At 38.5% G+C, this 27,473-nt stretch overlaps 1 protein-coding gene across 4 annotated transcripts; it reads left to right on the forward strand.

Moving 5' to 3' along the window:
• CCNH (cyclin H) lies at positions 69-26,110 on the forward strand. Of its 4 annotated transcripts, none has more exons than XM_005683414.3 (9): positions 70-358; positions 2,602-2,724; positions 11,341-11,414; positions 12,381-12,591; positions 15,760-15,923; positions 19,290-19,360; positions 22,238-22,349; positions 25,190-25,265; positions 25,974-26,091. In XM_005683414.3, exons 1-9 carry the CDS (start codon positions 242-244, stop codon positions 25,986-25,988), a joined length of 963 nt encoding a protein of 320 aa, XP_005683471.1. In that variant the 5' UTR covers positions 70-241; the 3' UTR covers positions 25,989-26,091. The 4 variants fall into 4 exon arrangements, with proteins under 4 accessions (XP_005683468.1, XP_005683471.1, XP_005683472.1 ...); XM_005683415.3 differs by having other exon boundaries at positions 72-358; positions 25,190-25,250; positions 25,974-26,110; XM_005683413.3 differs by having other exon boundaries at positions 72-358; positions 25,190-25,250; positions 25,800-26,091.

The raw sequence follows: 27,473 nt of genomic DNA on the forward strand, positions 1-27,473 counted from the left end.
AGTCGCTGGCGCCGTCCGGAGCCGCCCGGAGCCGCCCGGAGCCATTCTCCTGCCAATCCGCTCCGGAAACGCGACTGGGGACGGAACTACCACGTGAGGTTGACGTCATCGCCCCCGCGCCGGGTTGTCCTGACTTGGCTTCCGCGGGATCCTGGAGGTGTCTGAGGTGCTTTACGTCAGGGTTTGTACAGTTCGCGGTCTTCTCTCCAGAGACTCGCTGGGCCTCGCCTCCGATTTCCCGATGTACCACAACAGTAGCCAGAAGAGGCACTGGACTTTCGCCAGCGAGGAGCAGCTGGCGCGGTTGCGGGCCGACGCCAACCGCAAATTCAAATGCAAAGCGGTGGCGAACGGGAAGGTGAGGGCTCGGGCTGCCGCCCTTCGGCCTCGGGCTCTGTAAACTCTTGCCTGTCCCCCCCTCCCCCAGGACTTACCCCACACCTCCCTCCCGCCTCCTCGGCGCAGAGTGCGTTTATCCATCTAATCAACAGCGAGCACCTTGCCAGGTACAGTGGGTAAGGAGACGGACAAGGCCGTCCATCCCCTCAGTCGAGCGGCGGACTGTATAGTCAGTAACAAGGCCAAGAAGACACTTTGTAGGATGCTAATGTACCGGGGGTAGGTTTCTCTTAGTGGCTGGTGTGGAGAAGATGGGGAAAGGACTTTCCCGGCGGACAGAGCCACAGGTGCAAAGGAGTTCAGAAATCGCAGAGCTGGTCTCTGGAACGCTCTCGATCGTGTGTGGCGGAAGCAGTGTTTGAAAGGCTGGAGAACGCAGGCAGGGAACTTGTAAGCGGAAGTAAGTAGTTTGAACTCTGTGATGGACAGATGGGAAAGCTTAGAAAGATTCTAAATGAGAAATTAATCTTGTCAGATTCTGTTCTAGAAAGAGCTTTCTGGGAAGGAATGGATTGATTGGATGGGGCAGGGCAGAGGAAGGGGGATGAGACACCGTTAGCACAAACCAATTGACCACAGAAGGTTTGGACTAGAGTCTGTCAGTCACGCCCTTCCAGCTTTACTTTTACCTGTAACGTTTACTTCATATCGTTTTATTTTTGTGCTGTACAGACTAGTACTTCGTTTGCTAAATTTTCAATATTTGGCAACTGTTAGCTCATGTAACCCTCACAACTACCCCCATGAGGTAGATACTGTTATTATCCTTGCGTTACATCTGAGGACACTGAAGTACAGAGAGGTTGAATAACTTCTCAGACTAATTAGCTAGTAAGTGGCAGAGCCAGGATTTGAACCCATGGACTCTGGTTTCAGCTGTCCTTCTGTGAATCGCAATGCCATGCTGTCTCTATAAAATGAGCCACACCTGTGTTAGTTTCCTAGGCCTGCCACAATGCCATACACTAGGTTACTTAACACAGCAGAGATTTATTGAGTTCTGGAGGCTAGAAGTGTGAGACCAAGGTGTTTGTGGAGTAGTGCTCTCTGCAACTTCTAGACCCTTTCCTCTTCAGCTTCTGGTAACCCCAGGTGTCTTTTCCGCTTGTGGCAGCCAACTCCAGCCTCTACCTGCTTGTTCCAGAGTGTTCTCCCTGTGTCTCTTTATATGTTCTTCTTACAAAGCTACCAGTCATACTGGATTAGAAGCCACTTCTACTTCAGTAGGACCTCATCTTAACTGATTGTATCTGCAAAGACCTTATTTTCTCACATTCTGAGGTACTGGGGTTAGGACTCAACATACCTTTTTTTGGCAGTTGTAATTAAACCAGTAGTGGCACCAAATAGATATTTTTGTAGTAAAATTGTAGTATTTATTAACCCTACAGTGTATTTTGTAGAAATTTTGTAGAGTTGCAGAAGAGGTAATATGTTAAGGGTCAGAATTATCCTTGAGACACTTGATTTTTACTTTAACCTCTGTGACTCAATAACTGAGAAAGGACTATTGAAAGTTTTCCAACCATTGATGGTTTCTTCCTTTTGATCTGTAAAAGTGACATCAAACTTGTGAATGTATACACACGCTCCTCACGTTTGCTTATACCTTAGTGAAGCAAATATTCAGCTGACATTCTGAGAAGTTATGCAGTTGTGGCACAGTTTAGTTTATTGACTATTTTTAAAACTTATTTTTGTGTAATATTAGACACAGGAGCCTGGTAGGCTGCAGTCCATGGGGTCCCTAAGAGTCGGACACAACTGAGCGACTTCACTTTCACTTTTCTCTTTCATGCATTGGAGAAGGAAGTGGCAACCCACTCCAGTGTTCTTGCCTGGAGAATCCTAGGGAAGGGGGAGCCTGGTGGGCTGCCATCTATGGGGTCGCAGAGTTGGACACGACTGAAGCTACCTCGCAGCAGCAGCAGCAATTCTATTGGAGAAGGAAATGGCAACCCACTTCAGTGTTCTTGCCTGGAGAATCCCAGGGACAGGGGAGCCTGGTTGGCTGCCGTCTGTGGGGTCGCCCAGAGTTGTTCAAGACTGAAGTGACTTAGCAGCAGCAGCAATTCTATAAAAAAAAAAAGAGGTACATTTCCCTTTGGTTAGAGATAAAAGCTTAATTAAATCTGCACAGAGAAATATTAAGATTATCTAATTTATTAGATATTTATTTTTGTTCTAACTTTTGATCTAAAGGTTCTTCCAAATGACCCAGTCTTTCTTGAGCCTCATGAAGAAATAACGCTCTGCAAATATTATGAGAAAAGATTATTGGAATTCTGTTCCGTGTTTAAGCCAGCAATGCCAAGATCTGTTGTGGTAAGTTTTAGTAGTAATGAAGTATAAAGTCCTGTAGCTAACTTACAAGAGTTTATAAAGATTAATCTTACAAGGTAGCTTATAACCGCTTATAAATATTTACCTCAATTCTCTATCCACTTTACTCAAAAATGCACCTTAGTTATATATATAATTTATGCATCAATATTTGTTTTGTCACATATTTTTCAACAGACGCATTAAATTATGAATTCTTACATTGTATCTTACACAATGTTTCAAAAATCATTTCATATCAAAAGAATTTTGAGGTCTGCTGGATATGTCATGACATTCTCATTTTATAGGGAAAGAAAAAAATTACTTTCCCTCTGGGTTCCCATGTCTTTGATTCGGATGTTTGTGTATGTGCTTGTGTACTTCTGTGTGTTTGTACTGTGATAGGGTATTGTTGAGGAAAAACAGGTAGTTAAGACTTTTTGGCTATATGGATTTGTATATGCTGTCTTTGTAATTGTTTCTATCCTCTTTCTTTTTTAATTGGAGTATATTTGATTACAGTGTTATGTTTCAGCAAAGTGATTTAGTTATACGTATATCTTGCAGAAGGCAATGGCAACCCACCCCAGTACTCTTGCCTGGAAAATCCCAGGGACAGGGGAGCCTGGTAGGCTGCCGTCTATGGGGTCGCGAGGAGTCGGACACGACTGAGCGACTTCACTTTCACTTTTTACTTTCACGCATCAAAGAAGGAAGTGGCAACCCACTCCAGTGTTCTTGCCTGGAGAATCCCAGGGACAGGAGAGCCTTGTGGGCTGCCGTCTACGGGGTCGCACAAAGTTGGACATGACTGAAGCGACTTAGCAGCAGCAGCAGCATACATATATCTATTCTTTTTCACATTCTTTTCCCATATAGGTTATCACAGAGTATTAACTCGAGTTTCCTTTGTTATATAGTAGGTCCTTATTGTTTATCTACATACAGTAGTGTGTATACTTTAATCCTAACTTAATTTATCCCTCATTCCCCACCTTTCCCCTCTCTTAATCAGAAGTTTGTTTTCTAAGTCTGTGAGTCTGTTTCTGTTTTGTAAATAAGTTCATTTGTGTAATTTTTTAGATTCCACGTAGAAGTGATATCATATGATATTTGTCTTTCTCTGACTTCACTTAGTATGTTAATCTTTAGGTCCATTCATGTTGCTATAAATGGAATATTTGGTTTTTGTTTAGTTGCTAAGTCATGTGCAACTCTTTTGTGACCATGTGGACTATAGTCCGCCAGGCTCCTCTGTCCATGGAATTTTCCAGGCAAGAATACTGGAGTGGGTTGCCATTTTCTTCTCCAGTGCCTCTTCCTGACCGAAGAAGTGACCCAACTCACTTCCCTGGTGGCTCAGACAGTAAAGCATCTGCCTACTGTGTGGAAGACCCAGGTTCAATCCCTGGGTCGGGAAGATCTCCTGGAGAAGGGAATGGCAACCCACTCCAGTATTCTTGGCTGGAGGATCCCCTGGACAGAGAAGCCTGGTAGGCTACAGTCCATGGGGTCGCAAAGAGTCGGACACAACAGAGGCTTCACTTCACTTCACTTCTCTTATATCACTTATGTCTCTTATGCCTCCTGCATTGTCAGGCGGGTTCTTTACCACTGAGCCACCTGGCTGTGGCTGAGTTATATTCCATTGTATATGTGTACCACATATTCTTTTTAAATTCCTCTGTTGATGGACATTTGGATTGCTCCCATATCTTAACTGTTGAAAATAGTGCTGCAGTGAACATTGGGGTGTATGTATCTTTGAAGTATGGTTTTCTCCAGATACATGCCCAGGAGTGGGATTGTTTATCATATGGTAGCTCGGGTTTTAGTTTTTTAAGAGCTGTCCATACTGTTCTCCATTGTGTCTGTACCATTTTACATTCTCCGCTGCAGTGTAGGAGGGTTCTCTTTTCTCCACACCCTCTCTAGCATGGATTGTTTGTAAAATTTGGCCATTCTGATGTGTGTGAAGTAGTACCTCATTGTAGTTTTGGTTTGCACTTTTCTAGTAATTAGCCATGCAGAGCATCTTTTCATGTGCTTTTTGGCCATCTGTAGATGTTCCTAGGAGAAATGTCTATATTATATCTTCTGCACATTTTTTGATTGGGTTTTTTTTTTTTTTTTAATATTGAGCTACATGAGCTCTTTATGTATTTTAGAGATTAATCCCTTGTCGGTTGCTTTGTTTGCAGTTCTCCTATTTTGAGGGTTGTCTTTTTGTTTTGTTTATAATTTCCTTTTCTGTGCAAAACCCTTTTAAGTTTAATTAGATCTATTTGTTTATTTTCATTACCCTCGGGGGCGGATCCAAAAAGATATTGTTGTGATTTATGTCAAAGAGTATGTTGCCTTTGTTTTCCTCTAAGAGTTTTATCATGTCTGGTCCCACAGTTAGGTCTTTAATCCATTTTGAGTTTATTTTTGTGTGTGGTGGTAGTGATTGTTCTAATTTCATTCTTGTATAGGTAGCTGTTCAGTTTTCCCAGCAGCACTTATTGAAGAATGTCTTTTCTTCATTATATATTCTTGCCTCCTTTGTTGAGATTAACCATGAGTGCATGGGTTTATTTCTCTGCTTTCTATCCTGTTCCATTGATCTATGTGTCTGTTGGTTTGCCTGTGAAATTTGCTTAGCTGTGTCTGACTCTTTGTGACCCCATGTACTTTACAGTCCATGGAATTCTGCAGGCCAGAATACTGGAGTGGGTAGCCTTCCCTTCTCCAGGAGATCTTCCCAACCCAGGGATTGAACCCAGGTCTCCCACATTATGGAATTCTTTACCAGCTGAGCCAGGAGGGATGCCCAAGAATACTGGAGTGGGACGCCTATCCCTTCTCCGGTGGATCTTCCCGACCCAGGAATCAAATCTGGGTCTCCTGCATTGCAGGCGGATTCTAATAATTTGCCAGTACCATACTGTATTAATTACTGTGTCTTAATAGTGTAGTCATAAGTCAGGGAGCCTCATCCCTCCAGCTCTGTTTTTCTTTCTCAAGGTTGGTATGGCTGTTTGGGGTCTTTTGTGTTTCCATACAAATTTTAAGATTTTTTTAGTTTTAGATTTACAAAAACTGCCATTGGTAATTTGATAAGGATTGCATTGAATCTGTTGATTACCTTGGGTAATATAGTTATTTTGACAGTGTTGATTCTTTCAATCAGGAATATGGTATATGTTCCCATCTGTTTTTGTCATCTTTGATTTCTTTCATGAGAGTATTACAGTTTTTAGAGTACAGGACTTCTGCCTCCTCAGGTGTATTTATTCATAGGTATTTTATTCTTTTTGATGTGGTCAAAAATGGAATTGTTTCCTTAACATTTCTTTCTGATCTTTTATTTGTATATAGAAATGCAAGAGATTTCTGCATATTAATTTTGTATCCTGCAACTATACAGAATTCACTGATGAGCTCTGGTAGTTTTATGGTAACATCATTAGGATTTTCAGTGTTTAGTCTAATGTCATCTGCCAACTGTGACATTTTTTTTTTTTCCTAATTTGGATTCCTTTTGTTTCTTTTTCTTCTCTGATTGCTGTGGTTAGGACTTCCAAAACTGTGTTGAGTAAGAATGTTGAGAGTGGACATCCTTGTCTTGTTTCTGATGATAGAGGAAATGCTTTCAGCTTTTCACTATTGAGCATGATGTTGCTGTGGGTTGGTCACATATGGCCTTTACTGTGTTAAGGTAGGTTCTCTTTGTGCACTTTCTGGAGAGTATTAATCAAATCAGTATTGGATTTTGTCAGGTTTTTTCTGTGTCTGTTGAGATGATCATATAGTTTTTATTCTTCGCTTGATTAATGTGGCATATCACTGTAATTAATTTGTAGATATTGAAAAATACTTGTAGCCTAGGAAGAATGCCGCTTGTCATGGCGTGTGATCATGTGGGCATGCTCAGTCTTCCTTGCTGCACAGACTTTTCTGGTTGGAAGCGCATGGACTTAGCACTGGGTGGCATCCCGTGCTGCAGAGCCCACGCCTTAGGGCATGCGGGCTCCCGTAGTTGTGGCACATGGGCTCAGTAGTTGTGGATCCCGGACTCTAGAGCACAGGCTCAGTACTTGTGGCACGTGGGTTTAGTTGCTCCACAGCATGTGGGTCTTCTCAGACCAGGGATTGAGCCTCTTTACACTGAGCCACCAAGGAATCCCTCGTGAATGGTCTTTCTAATGCATTGTTCAATTCAGTTTGCTAGTATTTTGTGGAGGATTTTTGCATCTATGTTCATGAGTGATGAACTAATAGCCTGTAGTTTTATTTTGTGGTATCAGTCTGGTTTTGGCATCTGGGTGATGGTGGCTTCATAGAATGAGTTTGGGAGTGTTTCTCTCTCTGCAGTTTTTGTAAGGGTTTCAGAAGGATGGGTGTTAACTAGTCTCTAAACTATTCTCTTTATCAGTAGTCCCCAACCTTTTTGGCACCGGGGACTGTTTTGTGGAAGACAGTTTTTCAGTGGACCTGGAGGGGTGGGGTGGGGATGGTTTTGGAGTGATTACAAGCAGATTACATGTATTGTGTGCTTCATTTCTATTATTACTGCAACAGCTCCACCTCAGATCATCAGGCCTTGGATCCCAGAGGTTGGGGACCCCTGCGCTAAATGTTTGATTGCATTTACCCATGAAGCCATCTAGTCCTGGGCTTTGGTTTGGGAGATTCTTAATCATAGTTTCTATTCCATTGCTTACAATTGGTCTGTCCATATTTTCCATTTCTTCCTGGTTCAGTTTTGGGAGATTTGCATTTCAAAGAATTTGTCCATTTCTTCTAGGCTATTCATTTTATATAGTTGGTTGTACAAGTCTCTTGTGATCCTTGATATTTCCGTGGTATCTATTGTAACTTCTCCTTTTTCATTATTGATTTGAGCCCTCTCCTGTTTTTCATGATGGGTTTGGCTAAAGGTTTGTCAGTTTTGCTTATCTTTTCCAAGAACCAGCTTTTAGTTTCATTGATTTTTTTTTTATTATTTTCTTCGTGTCTAATTATATTTATTTCTGCCCTGATCTTTGTGATTTCTTTCTTTTTGCTGACTTTGGGTTTCGGTTGTTCTTTCTCTAGTTGCTTTAAGAGTAAGGTCAGGTTGTTTGAGATCTTTATTTCCTGGGGTGGGACTGTATTTCTATAAACTTCTCTTGTAACTGCTTTTACTGCAGCCTAAGATTTTGGATTGTCCCACTTTGGTTTTCATTTGTACCTAGGAATTTGGTTTCCTCTTTGATTTCTTCAGCGATCCATTGGTTGTTTAGTAGCATATTATTTAGCCTCCAAGTGTTTGTGTTTTTTACAGCTTTTTTCTTGTGGTTGATTTCTAATGTCATAACATTGTGGTTGGAAAAGATGCTTGATGTGATTTCAGTTTTTTAAAGTTTATCAAGGCTTACATGGGTTACATGTTATCTGTCTGAGTGTACCCTGTACACTTGAATGTTTATTCTGCCGCTTTCAGATGAAATATTCAATAAATTTAAATTAAACCCATCTGGTTTAATGTGTCATTTAAACCCTGAGTTTCCTTATTGATTTTCTGTCTGGATGATCTGTCTGTTGATGTAAGTAGGGTGTTTAGTTCAGTTCAGTCGCTCAGTCATGTCCAACTCTTTGCGACGCCATGAACCGCAGCACGCCAGGCCTCCCTGTCTGTCACCAACTCCTGGAGTTCACCCAAATTCATGTCCATTGAGTCAGTGATGTCATCCAACCATTTCATCCTCTGTCATCCCCTTCTCCTCCTGCCCTCAATCTTTCCCAGCATTAGGGTCTTTTCAAATGAGTCATTTCTTTGCATCAGGTGGCCAAAGTATTGGAGTTTCAGCTTCAACATCAGTCCTTCCAGGACTACCTAGGACTGATCTCCTTTATGATGGACTGGTGGGGATCTCCTTACAGTCCAAGGGACTCTCAAGTCTTCTCCAGCACCTCAGTTCAAAAGCATCAATTCTTCAGCACTCAGCTTTCTTTATAGTCCAACTCTCACATCCATACATGACCACTGGAAAAACCATAGCCTTGACTAGATGGACCTTTGTTGGCAGGTAATGTCTCTGCTTTTTAATATGCTGTCTAGGTTGTTTAAGTCCCCCACTATAACTGTGTTACTGTCCTTTTCTCCTTTTTTGACTGTTAGGATTTGCCTTATATATTGAGGAGCTCCTATGCAGGATGCAAATGTATTTACAGTTGTTGTATCTTTGTGCATTGATCCCTGGATCATCATGTAGTGTCCTTTTTTAATCTAATCTTTTTTAAATCTTTAGTTTAGTCTGTTTTGTCTGATATGAGCCTCAATACTCAACTTTCTTTTGATTGCCATTTTCATGGAATCTGTTTTCATTCCTTCACTTTCAGTTTGTATGTGTCCCTAGATCTGAAGTGGGTCTCTTGTAGACAGTACATATATGGGTCTTGTTTCAGCCAGTCTATGTCTTTTGGTTGGGGCATGTAATCCATTTGCGTTTAAAAGGTAATTATCAGTGTGCATTTCTTATTGCCATTTTGTTCATTGTTATTTGTTTTGATTCCTTTTTGTGTGTGTGTATATCGTAGATTTTTGGTCTGCAGTTACCATGAGGATTTTATATATATATTATATATATATAGTTGCTTTTGTCTCTAAGTCATGTCCGACTCTTGTGACCCCATGGACTGTAGCCTGCCAGGCTCTTTTGCCCATGAGATTTCCCCTGGCAAGAATACTGGAGGGAGTTTCCGTTTCCGTCCCTAAGGAATCTTCCCAACCCAGAGATTGAACCTGTGTCTCCTGCATTGGCAGATGGATTCTTCACCACTCAGCCACCATGGAAGCCTGTGTGTGTGCATGTGTGTGTGTGTGTGTGTGTAAATGTACACTAGATTGTTTTAAGTTCCAGGTCTCTTAGTTTCAAATGCATTTTCAATATCCTGCATTTGTACTCTCCTCACAATTGCTACTGTGTGTACGGATGATTTCCTGCCTTTACTGTATATGTGCCTTTGCTGGTATATAAAAGCTTTCCCATTTGTAGTTTTCTTGTTTCTAGTTGTGGCCGTTTCTTTTCCACCTAGAGAAGTTCCTTTGGCATTTGTTGTAAAACTGGTTTGGTGGTGCTAAATTCTGTTAACTTTTGGCTATCTACAAAGCTTTTGATTTCTCTGTTGAATCTGAATGAGAGCCTTGCTGGGTAGAGTTCTAATGTATTTTTTATTTGAGTTAAGGTATTGGTCATCTCTGTTGGTCCTTTATATTTCCTCGCTCTTTGTTAAACACTTCTTTTATCTTCTTAATCTACGCCTCTTCTTTTTCTGAGTTCTTGGATCATTGACCTCTACCATCCTTAATCTGAATTCTTATAGGTAGATTGTGTGTCTCCACTTCACTTATTCTACTGGAGTATTATTTTGTTTCCCCATCTGGATATGTGTATTCTTGTTGATAGAAAATAAACTGAAACTTAAAAGCTTAATTTATATGCTTTTATTTTTTCCATATTACCTCACAGATTTGTTGTGAATATCAAATATGAAAGTCTTAAGTGAAACTGGATCATACATTTTAAAGTTAAACTGATTGAATAATCTATGACTCACAAAAGAATAAGCTCCTAGTAAATAATCTCCATTTTTAAAATTGATAAATGAAGTATATTGAAAATATAGTCCAAAAGTATTCATAGTATTTTCTTTTTTTTAATCAGACTTCCGAGATCAGATTTATGTAAAATTTTAGATGTGCTTCCTTTCCATCTCCAGATTTGGTCCTAGTCTTTTCTGATAAGAAAACTATAACATGAGGCAGTAGGTTTAAGTGATCTTTTCAGGTGAAGAAACTGAATCCTTGAATAAACTTCTTTGTGGATTTGCCTTTATATAACTTATTTTTTATAACTGATAGTTTTGATGTTTGTTTCATGTAAAGTGACCAAACTAAACTTCAGAAGTACTTAAAAAGAAATATGTTTTTTCCATCCTAAAATAGATATTTATTTCATTGGTTCTAGCCAAATGAAATAGTGGTTAAAAGTACAGGCAGACCTTGGTTGAAAACATCCCTGTTCCTTGTTAGATGTGTGACCTTGAGCAAGTCAGTTAACCTCATTGATATTATTTTCTTTCTCTGTAGAGATAGCAACACTTCACCAAATTGTTATAAGAATTAAAATAAGGTAATAGTTTTGAACTTGGCACAAAGTGTGGCACATGGGATGTGGTCAGTAAATGGTAGGTGCTGCTTCTGCTGTTTGGTTTGGCAGCAGTGATCACGGTTAGATCGCAGATCTAGAGTGGATTTAAAGAGAAGACTCATTGCTCTAACAGTGTTATTCTATCAATATTTTATAAGATTGATTAAGCTTTGATCATTTGTATAAACTATGCAAATATATGTGTATACTTAGTCACTCAGTCATGTCCAAGTCTTTGTGACTCCATGGACTGTAGCCCGCCATGCCCTCCTCCAGCGGATCTTCCGATCACAATTTATTTTGAGTTAAGAAAAAAATAAGTTTTGGCATTTTTTTACCAGTGACTTTTTTAAAGGAATATTTGCATAATTTTTTTTTTTAATACAGAACAACTTGTATGTGTGATAGGTTCTGATAATATGTGTGTTTTTAATCTTAGGGTACAGCTTGTATGTATTTCAAGCGCTTTTATCTTAATAACTCAGTAATGGAATATCATCCCCGGATAATAATGTAAGTATAATTTATTGATTTTCACTTAAGAATACTTTTTTACTATGTGACCATGAAAATGACTTCCTAATAAAGGGTAATTTATACTTGTATTCTGTTCTGAACTTAAGATCGCTCCCTCAAATTCTGATGACATCTGTACTGGCACTTGTCCAAATTCACATTCTGTTTCTCTCAAATTAGCTACCCTAATATCTTTCTGTTAGTGGAACCTTTCTTCACTCAGTTGCTCTGAGAATCATTTACGGCAACTCCTCTTTCTCTACAAATTTACAAGTCCTGTAGTTCCCTGTTCATTCCACTTGAACAAAGATCTGTTGTTTCTGGTCTCTGCTAAGCACTGTGCTTATCATTAAAGATGAAGTTAGTATGAAACATAGCAAAGAACTTGCTGTCAATGGTACTGTCCCTGTATATTTCTTCTTTTTTATTCTTATTTCTACCAGTCCTGGTCAGGCCCTTGGTACGTCCCATACTGGTTTTTGTGGTAATCTTTCTCACTCTAAAATTTATGTAGCAGCCATGAGAGTTTAATAGGTTTGTTCTTGAGGTAATAACCCTCTATTTAAATGCCCTTAGAGACTTCCACTGGTGGCTTGTCATAAGGTTTCTCTGACGTAACCTTCTTCCCAGGCCCATATGTACTTATGTGTGTGCTTTTTTTTTTTCTCCTTCTTCCATTTGTTTTTCATGATGCTGAGTTCTCTTATTCCTATTATTTTGTTTTCCCAGATATTTAGGCTGAACTGCCATTAAGTTAATAATTGAATGCTGTGACACTATTATACAGTTCAACCTACAATTTTAGTCACCTTATGAATAAAAAGATTAAACAGGAAACTTTTTTTTAACCAATTTCCAAAGATGTCTAGTATAGTCATTTGTGAATATTAGGCAGTTTTAGAACATACTTTTAGAAATATTTCATTATTTTAGACATATTCCTCCCTTTATTTTTTCCTCTAGGCTCACTTGTGCATTTTTGGCTTGCAAAGTAGATGAATTCAATGTATCTAGTCCACAGTTTGTTGGAAATCTGCGGGAGAGCCCTCTTGGACAAGAGAAAGCACTCGAACAGATTCTGGAATATGAACTGCTTCTTATACAGCAACTTAATTTCCACCTTATTGTCCACAATCCTTACAGACCCTTTGAGGGCTTTCTCATTGATTTAAAGGTAATCTTGCTGATGTAAAGTAAATTGGTAGAGTGAACTCCTTTGCTATTGTTAAAAGAATCAAAATTTTGCTATAATTTATAATGATCCTGATGGGCTTAACTAAAATATGAGTTTGGCCTGGATTCTTAGGGCAATAGTTCTCAAACTTCAATGTGCTTTAGTGCTTCAGAACCACCTGGAGGGCTTATTAACTGAAATTGTCAGACTAGTCCCAGAGCTTCTGATTTAGTAGATTTGCAAATGCCAGCCCAGGGACCCTAATGAAGACCATTGTGTCTTTGTAGTAACACTTTTAAAGACTTAACTCTTCTAACTCAAGTATACTGTCTTGGATACAAAAGGCTTAATTTTAAACTAGAAGATTGCTGAGTGACTTCTATTTTTAGGACCTTGTGAACTAAATTCAATATGTAAGCATCAAAAGTAACAGTAAATAAAATGTTTTGTCAGAACACTAACAAAAGCAACTAAAGTTGTTTTGTTTTGGTCCTGAAGAAGGACTTGAATAGTGTGAGTTATTGGTCCATTCATCTTGAGTGGCAAAATTTGGGTGCTTTCTTTGTGCCAAACATGGTGCTTAAGGATTAGCCAAGAACTAGACAGGAACAGCCTTAACTTTATAGGCCTTATAGTCTCACAAGAAAGTATCATATATTCAATGTGCTAAATGTTAACAGAAGGGGAAATACAGGGTGCTTTAGAAGGAGATGGCAGATTGAGAGGAAGAGGAGACAGTTCTGAGAAAGTGTAACAAGGTGAAATTCAAAGCAAGAGTAGGGACTGGGTGGTAGAAGAGCATCCTGCTCAGAGACTTCTTTGGCCAAAGGCCCAGATTTTAAAAACCATGGTACACTAAAGAACCTAAACAGAACTGAGAGATGGGGATGTCTGCCTGAGTGGAAGGCAGTCTAGACTGTGGAAGTAACGTTACAGATTTTGAATAGAGTTGACAGGAAGCCAGTGAAGGGGTCGGGTCTGAGGAGTGATATGATCAGGTTTGCAGCTTTAAAAACATGCTGGCAAGCTCATGCATCAGTCTGCACCAGGTGTTTATTGCACATCTGTATTATGTGTCAGGCACAATGCGGAGAATGGATTCGAATGGATGAAGGGATCCCAGTAACAGTAGTTCAGACAGAAGATGGTTGGTTTGACTCACGTGGTGGCACTGGGTACAGAGAGAGCTTCTTGGGCTTGGGAGATGGGCAGAGTTGGTAGAGCTTGAAGAATGATTGCCTATAGAGAGTGAAGACCGTGGGAGAATCCCCAGTTTTTGGCCTGAGCATATAGGTAGATGGTGGCACATTTATGATACAGGTAGATTGTGTCTGATACAGGTAGATTGTTGGTAGATGTTTATGTCTGGAGGTCAGAGAAGATGGGTAGGCAGGAGGTATAGATTTGAGCATGATTGCCCCAGGAAGATTTCAAGTGGATTGGTCATAAGGACTATTTAAAGGGCAGCTAGAGAAAAAGAAGACGACTGAAGAATATCTAAAGAGGTAGGACTTTTGGAGAAGTAGAATGTTTTTATAATATGATCAGGGACAGCTCTCCAAACCTGCTCAGAATTCAGGCAAAGTAAAAGTTGACATTTGCTGGAGTTAGTGCCAAAGGTGATTTGTGATCTTGGTAAAATTAGTCTTTGTGGAGTGTGGAAGAAGAAAGCAGATTGGAGCTGGTTGGGGAATAAATCAAAGGTGAGAAAATACATCCATATCTTGGATTAAATTGCTTGTCTTTGAAGTGGAAAAAGAAGGTGGGATGATAGAGAAGATGGGGTACGGGGGACTGCTAGCAGAAAGGAACAGTTTTTTGTTGTGTTTTGTGTAAGAAACTGATGCAGAGAACTCATGAAACGCAACCGAATATATGTAGCTTGAGGTTTCTTCTGGAGTGTGGTGAAAGGGCCTGTTACAGGATTTCGAAGCAACGTAGAATTGGCTGTTTCTCTTAGTGGAGGAAAAGAGGAGAACACAGGGAAGGATGACGTTATGCCTGGGGATCTGACTGTAGCAGGAAACAGTGTCTTTGTTATCAGCAAAGTTCATTTTCTGAGAGCAGTGAAGTTTCTGAGAATTATCAAAGACTTTGAGTCAGGTGGAAAATGTTTAATCACCAAAAAGGGGGAGAACACATTTTCAACGGAATATTATCATCATAGCTAGGCAGTGTTGAGAGCCGTTTTGAGGTCAGTGAGCTTGAATTTATATGGATATTTCCGGACCTCTTGGTTGTATTGTTTTCTTTCGCAGGACCCAGAAATCTGGGTACAGTTGAAAAGAAGGTTGGTTGAGTTTGACTGCTATTGACATTTTGCTGGAAATATGTTGGCAGCATACTAGGGCAGGGAATTAAAGAGGAAAATCAGAACCAGTGGACACTGGTGAGTAGGAGCAAGTATGGAGATAAGGAACCAGAGGTTCTGAGGAGGAAGTCAGCGAACAGCTGTGAAGTATTGGGTCCTGGGAAAGGGAGTGCTGTGGTCAGAGTATTGGGTTTGTAATATTATGGCAGGCATTTGGGGATAATGACAAGAACTGGGTCTGACTACACAACTGACTCTGGCTGTTTTGTTTCAGAGTATAAGATTTCTAACTGCTTTGGGACTTGAATGTGGATATCTGAAATATATCTGAGGGTTTAAGATTAGGGTTCATTAGGTAGAAACTGTTAGAAAACAGGGGATCATCAGGTGGCTCAGTGGTAAAGAATCTGCCTGCCAGTGCAGGAGAGGCAGGAGACGCAGGTTCAGTCCCTGGGTCGGGGAGATCCCCTCGAGGAAGAAATGGCCACCCACCCCAGTGTTCTTGCCTGGGAAATTCCGCAGAGTAGCCTGGCAGGCTGCAGGTCATTGAGTGGCAAGAGAGTTGGACATGACTGAGCATTTACAAGGGATGGTTCATATATCTTAGGCATATACTAAAAATAATTCTATAATCAAACCAAGATTCATTTCCACTTAACTTCCGAAAAGTAAACTTCTGGTAGAAAGAATTTCAAATCAAAATGAAGTGGTGCTTTGGTTTCTAAATGTGGCTTACAGGGGCTACACATATAAAAGTGTTCTGTGTTAAGCACTTTCTGGTTTATATAAATATTTTTGTCTTGTTACTACTCCATTAAACCTTCAGAAGTGATAATATTTGCAAACTCTCTTTCTAGACTCGCTATCCCCTGTTGGAGAATCCAGAGATTTTGAGGAAAACAGCTGATGACTTTCTTAATAGAGTTGCATTGACGGATGCTCACCTTTTATACACACCTTCCCAGATTGCTCTGACTGCCATTTTATCTAGTGCATCCAGAGCAGGAATTACTATGGAAAGGTATTGTTTTGTGTTTTAACTTAGATCAGACTCAGTCCCTCAGTTTATTCCTTTCTGGAGTGCCAAGTTTTTAAGTAAGTTTCACTTTGTGACTGCAGTCTTTCGTGTTCTTATGCTTGAGCATTGGTGAGGACAACTGAGGGAAGACTTGGAATCACCTTTTAAGGAAATATTTAAAAATTGAGTAAGGTATTTTTGAGCTAAAATGATGCATTTATGATCAAAGTAGAATTAAATCTACTGTTATCAAAAGATTGATAACAGCTATCAATATATGGAAAATTTAGAAGTTTTGTGAACTGGTAAGCAGTGTGAGTGCAACAAATACATCTGCCTTGTTTTATCATTAATCTCCATGTACGGCACATGGAGTTCAGTAAAGACTTGTTGAATGAATGATGCTTTAGAGAATGTCCAAATGAGTTTCAGTGAGCTGTAGACTGTAATAGCTGATACATAAGTGCACACTGAGAACTGTGTTCTGTGACAAGCACTTTACATGAATTAAATCCACGTGATTCTTACAGTAATATCTTATACAGAGGTTAATTAGATACTTATTGTATTCATTTATAATTAACTCAAGCCCAGGCAAGTAGTAAGTTAGACTTTTTAAACTTTCACATTTAATTTCTTTATACCTTGGAACTTCTGCTTGATTCATTCCTAAAATAGCTGAGGAAGAAAGATGGTAAAACTTTCTAAATTTAAACTTTTCTATGTTTTTAATCCCTTGTCTGTAATTTCAAAATCCACTGATATGGTGGCAGGAAACGTGAACAGATGTGATTTAGTCTTTATTCAACTGAATGGGAATATCTGTAAGTTTCCTTGCATGGCTATTAAGATAACTGATTATAGGATACAGCCCCAGAGACATTGGGGCAGTGTATATATACTCTGAAATATTTCACATTTCATGGTATGTATACCATGTTAGCTTTCTAAGACATGAATAATTCTGAATTTCAAAACAAATCCAAGATAAGGGATTGTGGGTTTATATTTTAATTTATGGTATGCTTTTTATCAATTGTATATTAATATATACATTTAATCCCAAAATGATCTATACCTTCATTTACTAAGCAAACCTTTGTGGAAGTTTTTCCTCCCCCCACATTGCCGTCTATATATCATGCACTCTACTATACTGTAGAAATTTAAGACTGAACAAGCTATCCTTAGTCTAGTTAGGAAGGACGGCCATACAAACTGATACTATGGATTTTGCAAGTGTGGAGCTTCCATAGTGTAAGGGAAGAAAGTCATTTCCACAATTCAGATAACCAGTTGTTTGCTTAATCTGTTTAAGCATTGTATCTTATGCAGTTTATATGCTAGTGGTAAGATTTTTCTTACATCAAGAGAGAAGGATGAAAGATCCTAAGGTCTAAATTCGAGTTTATTTCATCTTAGAAGTTTAGTTATAATTTCAGATAGGCAGGTGAAGTGAAATTATAGTACCTTGAAAGTTGCAAGTATTAGTTGCTCAGTCTCGGCCAACTCTTTGGAACCCCTTGGACTGTAGCCCACCAGGCTCCACGGTCCATGGAATTTTCCAGGCAAGAATACTAGAGTGGGTAGCCACTCCCTTCTCCAGGAGATCTTCCCAATCCAGGGATTGAACCCCAGTCTCCTGCATTGCAGGCAGATTCTTTACCATCTGAGCCACCGGGGAAGCCCCATAGTACCTTGGGTTCACTACAAATTAAATACACTTTCATTGCATTCCCAGACACTATAGACATTTGGGCATTTTTACCTTTGAGAAAATGCTTTCAAATAATTTTTAACTTCTGACCTCCTTTCCAACTTTTGGGATACATGGGAATTTCTTTTATGTTGATTACTAATTTCAAAAGGGGAAAGCCTTTGTGCTGTTGTTATATTCTGAATGATGTTTTAAGATAATTACTTATGGAATATTCTGTTGTTGTTTTGGGGTTTCTTCTTTTTCACTGGATTTAGAGCTTTACTTCACATCTCCTAGTTTGACTTTTTAGGTAACGAAGAGAAACAAAGACAGCAGAAGCTTGAAAGGAAAAAGAAAAAACTAATTGTTACTTTGAGTTACTGAAAACTAGAAATGTATTAGCTGTTACGGGAGTTACTGATTTCCATATTTAAAATGGATTCCCACACTGGATGAAGACAATATAATAGCAAAAGTAGTTATCAAAATTTTGTAGTATAATTTAAATAATTTTGATAGTTTAAAAGACATATAGCAACAAAATTTCTTTAAAAATTGTCTAAATTTTATAACTTTATTTCACCTCAGAGAAAAATTAACAGTTTTTATTACATTTATGTTTGAAAGATTATTTTCAAAGATTACTTTGAGAATCTGTTCACTTGGGCCGTTATTAATTATAGATCAAGTTCAAGTATATAAAACCTCAGTGGCTAAAAATATAAATATAGAAACACTATCATTGGTTCCAGGAAAACAGTTAACTGAGCTTTATGTCCATTTAAGGAATACTATTGGGTTGGCCAAAAGGTTCTTTTGGGTTTTTCGTAAGATGTCCCAAATGAACCTTTTGGCCAACCCAGTATTAACACCTTTAATTTGGACTTGATGCAGAAAGGCTTCCTGGTGGCTCAGAGGGTAAAGTGTCTGCCACAGTGCGGGAGACCTGGGTTCGATCCCTGGGTCGGGAAGATCCCCTGGAGAAGGAAATGGCAACCCACTCCAGTACTCTTGCCTGGAAAATCCCATGGACAGAGGAGCCTGGTAGGCTACAGTCCATGGGATCGCAGAGTCGGACACGACTGAGCGACTTCACTTGATGCAGAAAAGATGTAATAGATTTGTAAAGCATGGGGTGATACTCTTACTGGTTATCAGGAATACCTGTTTGTTTCAAGAAGAGCAATTATAGTTAACATGGACTTATAATAAGAGGCGAAAGAATTCTTACTAGAGCCACGTTCCAGTTCTGCTACTCCCTGACTTTATTCATGATTTGTCTGTCCCTGTGACTCAGATTCCTCACCTGTAAAGTTAGACTGATAGGCTTTAAGTATTAAATATTAAACATTTAACATCAAAAGTATTAGAGTATTGCTACTAGTATTTTCATATCATTTTCCCTCTGAATATATTATGGAAGTTAAATTAACTTGAACATTAACCATTTTTAACCTAGTACAATTTGTAGTGGATTCTTAAGACTGTAAGAGATAGAGATTATAGTTTTAGTAAAGTTCAAAGTATTGTTATTTAACAGTTTTCAAGTAAACTTCTTTAAAAATTCACCTTGATGAAGAAAAGAACATGAAGAAAAATAATTTATGATGTCATATTTTCTCAAGATGTGTGCGATAGATTAAAACATTTTTTTCCCCTCTCTTTTCCAGTTATTTATCAGAAAGTCTGATGCTCAAGGAGAACAGAACTTCCTTGTCACAATTACTAGATATAATGAAAAGTAAGTAAAACAGAATGCTTTATAAAATGTTCTATCACAGAGTTACTTTGTAAATAAATAACTCATGGTATTTTAACTTGAGATTACAAGTTATTGTTTAGATTTATTTATTATTGTATCATGAAGGTGAAGAACAAATAGAAGGTACATGAAGTAGTTTTTACACATAACTTTTTAGGAAAGTGAAAAATATTAATGAGATTCACAAAGGGTTGAGATTCAAAACAAGGTCCTTTTAAAGTGTATGCAAATATGAGCACTAAAAAAGGTCTTAGGGAACTAAAGGCTAATTAAATTGGAAACTTTTATTTTGTAGATAAATTAGCTTTAATTAGTTAATGTGTGTCATTTACTAGTCACTTCCTTAGCTGCTATTACAAAAGCCATGATTCTTCACGGGGTGAATTTTTTTTCCCCTGTCTATGAACATTCTTGGTTGTTACAACTTTGGGGGTGGGGGTGTTTGTGGCTGCTGCCATCACCTAGTATGTGGAGGTAAGGGTGCTGCTGTACATTTTATAACTCACAGTACAGCCCCTTGGTAAGGTGAAAAATGGCTCCCCAAAGATAGCTATGTCATAATCCCTGGAAACCGAATATTGTTGCTTTATATGGCCAAAAAAAAAAAAGTGCTTGCAGATGTGATCAAGTTAAAGACATTATCTTGGATTATCCTAAATGTAATCACAAGTGTCCCTATTAGAGGAAGGCAGAGGTATGACAGAGAAGGCAGTGTAAAGACAGAATAGAGATTTGAAGGTGCCAGCCCTAAACACTGGAGTCATGTAGCCACAAGCTGAGGAACGCTGCCAGCCCCCAGAGGCAGGAACAGAAGCCCCCAGAGAAACCCCCGTGCCAGTGTTTGGCTTTTGGCCCAGTGACACTGATTCCAGACTCTTGGACTTCAGAACTGTCGGGGAATCCATCCTGTGATTTTAATAAGCCTTACTAAGTTTGTGGTAATTTTTAATAGCAGCCTTAGGAAACTAACACAGCACTTCATGACAAAGAATCATCTAGCCCAGACTGCTGTCAATACTACTGACGCTGAGAAAAACTGTCTTGAGGGTTGGGGTTTTTTTTTTTTTTTCTTTCACTTGTTAAAAATATAGTTGGGTTAGTTTCAGGTGTATGCCAAAGTGATTCAGTTATATATGTATATGTGTGTGTGTGTGTGTGTGTGTGTATATGTGTGTGTATGTGTTCTTTTTCAGATTCTTTTCCATTATAGGTTATTACAAGATACTGAATATAGTTCCCTTAGCTGTGAGTTAGGCTGAGTCAGAACCTCCACCTATCTTACTGGCTAGGTTAGCCAGTCCTCTCCAGTTTCATTCTTGCCCGTGTCACACTGCATGCTCAGGGCTGCTGGGCTATTCTTCAGGGTTAAAAATCAGTGTGTTTCCAAACCATTTGTGCCAGTTGTCCTTGTTAATAAAATCTGTAATTTAAGTACTGAAATATGAGATTGCAGATCTTGATCTTGGATGACGGAGTACTTACATCTTTTATGTTTCAAAAGTCAAGATGCGTCAGACTGTGTAAGTTCTTTGCTTGAAATGTTCTTGAGGGCTTCCCTCTTGAGAAAAACGAATTTGTGATTTAAGAATCATAAAACTGTAGGTTTTCAGTTTTACCACTAGAGGGTTCACTTCCAAAGCTAATTGTGATTTGGCCATAGACACTAGGATCAGGGAATTTAGTAGGTAGAAGAGATCTTAAAGGTAACTCACTGTGCTGTGTGTATACACGTGACAGTTTTGTTAGTGATTCTCTCAGTAGCTTTATTTTACTCCACTTGTTTTACTGTAAGAATAGCTCTTGTTAACACTCAGAGCTTGAATGATATTAAGGCATCTTATTCATAATTTTTCACACAAAGATACTGTCCTAAGGGTGTTGTCACAAGTATTAATTTAGTTGAAAACACTGCTTTACTTGCATTATGAAATAAGTCAGTCACTTGGAGCACGTACGTGGCTGACTAACAACAAGCCCTGGATCTCTCATTCCCCTAATAAATCTTGTGACTTATGGTCTTTGGTTTATTGTAGTTGAATTCAATATAGACTAGGTAGAGGATGTTTCTGCGATTTTAAAGTCACTGAATTTTCTAGCTTAATGAGGACATTTTTGTTTTCTTGGTGATACTTCATTGTCTAAGTTTTTCATTTTGTTAAAGGATGGCTGACATGTTTTTACTAAGCATGCTACCTTCATTACTAATTATGTAATAATGGCTTTCTTTGTAAATAAGTATACTCTCAGCCCTCCATCTGTAGGATCATGAGTGAAGAGTGAAGTCGCTCAGTCGTGTCTGACTCTTTGCGACCCCCATAGACTGTAGCCCACCAGGCTCCTCCGTCCATGGGATTCTCCAGGCAAGAATACTGGAGTGGGTTGCCATTTCCTTCTCCAGGGGATCTTCCCAACCCAGGGATCGAACCCAGGTCTCCCGCATTGCAGGCAGATGCTTTAGCCTCTGAGCCACGAGGGAAGCCCAATCTGTAGGATAAAATGTTTTGAATATGGTTGGTGGCAGGGGACAAAGCATGTCTTTACTAAATCAAGTAGAGCTTTTTTAACAGCCTGTAAAACTTTAGCAAAAAGTAACCATGGTTAAGATTGGGAAAAAAAATACTAGTAGAGCAAGTTTATCGTTTAGCTGTACATGATATGGGCTAAGCAGCAGATGGCTATAATAACTTGAAGTATCGTGGCCATTGGATTTTAATGTGGAACAATATTAACAATGAGAATAATCACATTTCAGGAGCGTTTCTGGTTCCCAAAACTAGATGGGAAATTATTTAACTACCTTATGGGAACAGGGCTTTTTATTATCTGGTTTAAATCCTTTTATTAATCTCCACATAGGCATGAGGAACTTGGTAAAAAAATATGAACCACCCAGACCTGAAGAAGTTGCTGCTCTGAAACAGAAGCTGGAGAGGTGTCACTCTGCTGAGCTTGCACTTAATGTAGTTACGTAAGTAGATGTGAGACTGCCATTCAAGAATAGAGTTGTTACTGTGTCCAGCTAGTCTGTAAAGTGAATTATTTAACTGGCAAATTTTGTTTCATATGGGGAAGACTGACTTACCCCCAAATCTGATTTTTATTTTTAGTGGAGATTTCTAACAGGATTAAACACGACATAATAAATTATTATGAGTTTGGGTTTCAAGAGTATATTCTGCTTCTGCTCTAACATGTCCTTCAGCTTGCAGGCCCTGTCCCGTTATTCCTTGTGGGATCCACGGGGCGGAGTCTTCCTAGGGAATTCTTGAACCTCTTCTTGCCCTTTTAATCTTTGGGTTCTTTGTGATCTGGTTTTATCTCCTCTGAAGAATAAGTACACTATTCTAGACTTAACATCTATTAGCTAGGGTAGAGAAACTTGGCATATTTTCTCTGTGGTAATTTTATGCTGAAGACAGATGTGCTGTTCAGTGTCTTCTTGTAGCCACAAGGAACACCATAATGCTGCTTTTTTGATTTGTAGGCTGAATGTGGAAATCACTGTATTTGGGCTTCTTATGCTTTGCAATTTGAAATATCTACTTAAACCTTTTAGGTGTTTGAACACTTGAAGATCTGGGTAGGGTAATAGGAATGGTGAAACTTCTGTTCCGTGGACTGTAGTCTGTAAAGTTTACTGGGAATTAGCTCTGGCATCTTAACAGCCAAGATGCATTTGAAATGTTTTTCATCTTTATAATTATATAATCTCTACACTATCAGATAATATGTAAGCCAGCAGAGCATTAAGGCCTTCAGATCAGGTACACATGACTCAAATTCTTCAAAGTTATAGTGTGTAAAATATGAGACTCTTTTATTATATTTGTAGTTGTAACTGCAAAACATGCCTTAGCACAGAACTTAAAATGGGTAAATTTCACTTCTGGGTTTCTATGGTGACGAGAAGGAAGGAATGGTTACAGAGAAGGAAGAAAAATGTTGACTAATGAAAAGGATTGCAGCACTGATTGATAATCTTTTCACGTTGATTTTGACATGGGCGTCAACCAGGGGTTGCCAAACTATAGCCCATCTGCCAAATCTGGGCCAGTGCCTGTTTATAGAAAGTTTCCTTGGGGCATAAGCACACTCACTAGTTTGCATTATTATCTATGGCTATTTTCACACAATAACAGAAGAGTTGGGTAGTTGTGATGGAAGCTGCATGGCCTACATGCCTAAAATACTTAAAATCTGGCCTTTTTAAAGCCAATTTTGTCAACCTCTGAATTAGACCATTGAACTGTTACTGTTAACCCTCATAGCTACGTAAAGGACTGTAATGGAAAATTCTTAATTGCTAGATTTACATATTATTCCAGGTGACCTTCTGCTTTGTACTGTGTCAGTCAAATCTTGCATGAATACTTAAGTGGTGCTTCTCAAACAGTCTGGAAGGGACTATTGGTTTTATTTCTATCCCATTACAGATGTTTATACTTTGTAAAATGTTACCAATTACTGAAAAAAGAAAAAAACACATAAAGATAAGCTTAAGTTTTATTAGATTTAACAGTCATAAATTATTCTATCAAATTGCTATAGTTTCTAAACATACACTCAGTTTCTGTACTTATTGCACACTGGAAATTGTTCGTGGACCAGCAACATCGGTCCATGGACCCACAGTTACAAGCATTGCTTTGGGATAAAATATTTTTCCTTGGTCTTTAAGATTCTTTATCTTTTTTCAGTATACAAGTAATATATTATCATTATTAAAGCCAGTTAATACAGGTAAACCAAAGTTCTTGTCGACCAAACTCCAGTCCCAGTTGTGACCTGAGAGGCATTTACCTCTGCCAAGCTTTTCTCTATGTATCTGTTGAAGAAATAGTTTTCTACTGTTATCATATAAATTGTATAACATTTAATACTGTCAATCTTTAACGGTTGCCATTCTGGGTAAAAAAGAAAATAGAATCATCTTTTAGTTTTCATTTCCCCTATTAATTACTTTGAGGCATTGATATTTCTATGTTTAAGAATCATTTGCGTGTCTTCTGCACTGCATAATTATAAGCCCTACTCAATTTCCTGGGGTCGTATACAACTATTTCCTTCCGTTGTTCTTTTCACCTTGTGATGTAGGCAACATGTCGTTTGCTTTATTAACATCTAAACACCTTTTCTTACCCTAAATTATTATTTTGCCTTTTGCTCAGCTGTAAAAACCATTTACAATTATTTGTGCCTGGCCTGAGGTAGAAATCTCATAATAAAATTTTTGTTCAAATAAGTAACCCATTGTACCAGCCATTTAAAAATCTCTTGATTTTCTTAAATACTCATTTATTACAGATTAATTATACTTTGTTTTTTGCCTGTCTGCTCTGATCATTGATCTCTGTGATTCTTTGCTGATACAGTCAGCCCTCTGGATGCAGACCACCACTGTACCATTGCCATTTTATATAAGAGACTTGAGCATGTGAGGATTTTGGTATTCTGGGCGTTCCTGGAACCAGTTCCCCTCAGATATCAAGGGACAACTGTGCCACACTTTTAATTACCGTAGTTTACAATTACAGGTGTATATTTTGGTGTCGAGAAGGACAAAGAGCCCCCTTGTTCTTTTCAGATTCTTTTGCTAATCTTTCCCAGGTCAGAGTTAAGTATTGTTCTTGTATTGTAACTAGAATTGCACTGAATTCAAAAAGAGTAATTTGAAAGAGTTTTCCTATCCGAATTTTTCACCTCTTTCCATTTATCCAGGCTTTGGTCTTCAGTAACTGTATCTCATAGCCTTGCTAACTTATTCTGTTGCCCATATTAGATTGCTTATTGATGGCTGCTTAATTGTAGGAAGAAGAGAAAAGGTTACGAAGATGATGATTATGTTTCAAAGAAATCCAAACATGAGGAGGTATGTTCTTCAAAGGTAAAATGTAAATTACTGTTGTATATTCTGGTACAACCATAATGTTAAGGTTTTATTGTTCTAGAGTACAAGCATTATAGAGAGAGGTACTGGAAAGCTTTCTTTTGTATCCTTTATTAACCTTGGCCATTATTGGAGGAATTTTTCTCACTTCTGTCTTGGCCTGTTCTGAAGTAGTATAAAAGTTACTTGATGAAGAATCCTTCCTAAGGTTATAGAAGGTAGTAGATATACTTCTTGATCTTCAAGGAGTCTTCTCCTACCCTTGTTTTAAGAAAATTGTACATGTCAAGTCAGATAATGAACAATCAGACCCAGAACATCACAACTGTAACATTTATTCCTGTCACTAGGCTAACCTGGTAAGACCATACCATATTATTATAAGGTTAAACTGCTACACATTTTCCTGATTTATTTACCTCATAATCAACATAGCAAAAGAACATTTTCCTAAAGAGAGGCAAGAAGGTAAACAATACTGGTTATGCTTCAGTATACTGTTTTCCTTATGACATTTTCTTTCCTTCTTAGGAAGAATGGACTGACGATGACCTGGTAGATTCTCTCTAGCCATTTGAAATTGATTTGTCAATGCTAACTAATCATCAGACGGATGAAGCATGTCTGGCATTTAACTTTATTTGTGAAAGCATCAAAATATATTAAACTTTTCTATTTATGTTATTTAAAATTTTTTCCTTTCAGGGTAGCTTTATGTGAAATAAAACATCTTCAAAGGAGCCAGAGTAACACCAGGTTTGGGTAACCTTACCCCATCATGACTGATATAAAATTAAAGCTATAATTTGCCAATGTTATTTTATATAAAGTGTCATAATCTAGGTTGTTACAGCATTTAATTATTTAACTGTGATCTTAGTTTCTAGAGTTAAAACCAAATTATGATGGTCAGTTTTTTTGGCTAGAAAATGAGGTTAAAGAAATTCTTAGAAACTCAATTGTCCTGAATCTGTTTTCCAGATACAACCCTCTCCTCAGTGTCAGTGCATCCCAGGATATACTTTTCCATGAAGTATAGGTACCATTTAATTACATTTCAAATTTCAAAAGTAAAGTTTACTATATGCATATTCTTTAATAATTCTTTGTATTTTAGGCTTGAGCTTTTTTAGTTTTCCTTCTCATTGAGAAATGAGAGGAATGCAATTCACAAAGTATGATCTTATGAAAGTGAAGGGGGAGAAGCCGGAACTGACGCTCCTCCAGTACAGTCCAGATGAAGCGGCAGTGCTGCCAGGCTCTAGACAGGAAGGCAAGCTGTCCCCAGTGAAGTAGCTTGTTTCTCTTTTAGGTCACTCAAGTTTGGCATCAGAGCAAGGTCCCCATTTATCTCTGAAGATTTTCCTACCAACCCCCTTAAAAAAAAAAAAATTTACGTTTTATTTCATCATTGATCAGCTAAGTGACTCTCAGTCCTACAAAGGTAAATAACAAGTTTTTTATTCCAGTTTTAAGGGATAAGCATGTCATTAAAATATGAAAAGCAGGGTGACTTTTTTTATATTTGTGGGTTTTTTTTTTTTTTTTAAATAAATAAAAGGCAGGAGGAGGAGAAGTAGTTGAAATCAGGAAAGGGCAGGTACGTTAGTATGGTTAAAACTGAGGTGTGATTCGAGGGAGATAACCAAATTGCCAAGCACTCAAATCTGGACCTTTTTATTTCCAAAATGTTTTCAGAGATATCACTAGCCTGTGTCCCTTCTAGTTTATCCTAGAACACCAAAGGAGGCCAAATGGCATACCACTGTCTAGCTGAAAAGAAAGGAACACCGGATATGCTGAGTATTTTGGTAATACTGTTCAACTTGTAAAATTGCAGCTACTTTAGGGCTAGCTGCTGCTAAGTCTCTTCAGTCGTGTCTGACTCTGCAACCCCATAGACGGCAGCCCACCAGGCTCCCCCGTCCCTGGGATTCTCCAGGCAAGAACACTGGAGTGGGTTGCCATTTCCTTCTCCAATGTGTGAGAGTGAAGTTGCTCAGTCGTATTCGAGTCTTAGCGAACCCATGGACTGCAGCCCACCAGGCTCCTCAGTCCATGGGATTTTCCAGGCAAGAGTACTGGAGTGGGGTGCCATTGCCTTGTTCATTAGGCCTAGCTACCTCTATACAAGTAACAGCATTTAATACTTAAAATTATACTATGTAGAAATTTTGTGAACCCTCAGTTTTAACACTTTATTCT

This window comes from Capra hircus, chromosome 7 (assembly GCF_001704415.2).
Source record: "Capra hircus breed San Clemente chromosome 7, ASM170441v1, whole genome shotgun sequence".
Lineage (NCBI taxonomy): Eukaryota > Metazoa > Chordata > Mammalia > Artiodactyla > Bovidae > Capra > Capra hircus.

Coding starts and splice junctions, on each gene's coding strand:
- CCNH (XM_005683411.3), top strand. CDS start 242: ATGTACCACAACAGTAGCCAGAAGAGGCACTGGACTTTCGCCAGCGAG. Junction 359..2,601: donor AAGCGGTGGCGAACGGGAAG/GTGAGGGCTCGG, acceptor TTTGATCTAAAG/GTTCTTCCAAATGACCCAGT. Junction 11,415..12,380: donor TATCATCCCCGGATAATAAT/GTAAGTATAATT, acceptor TTTTTCCTCTAG/GCTCACTTGTGCATTTTTGG.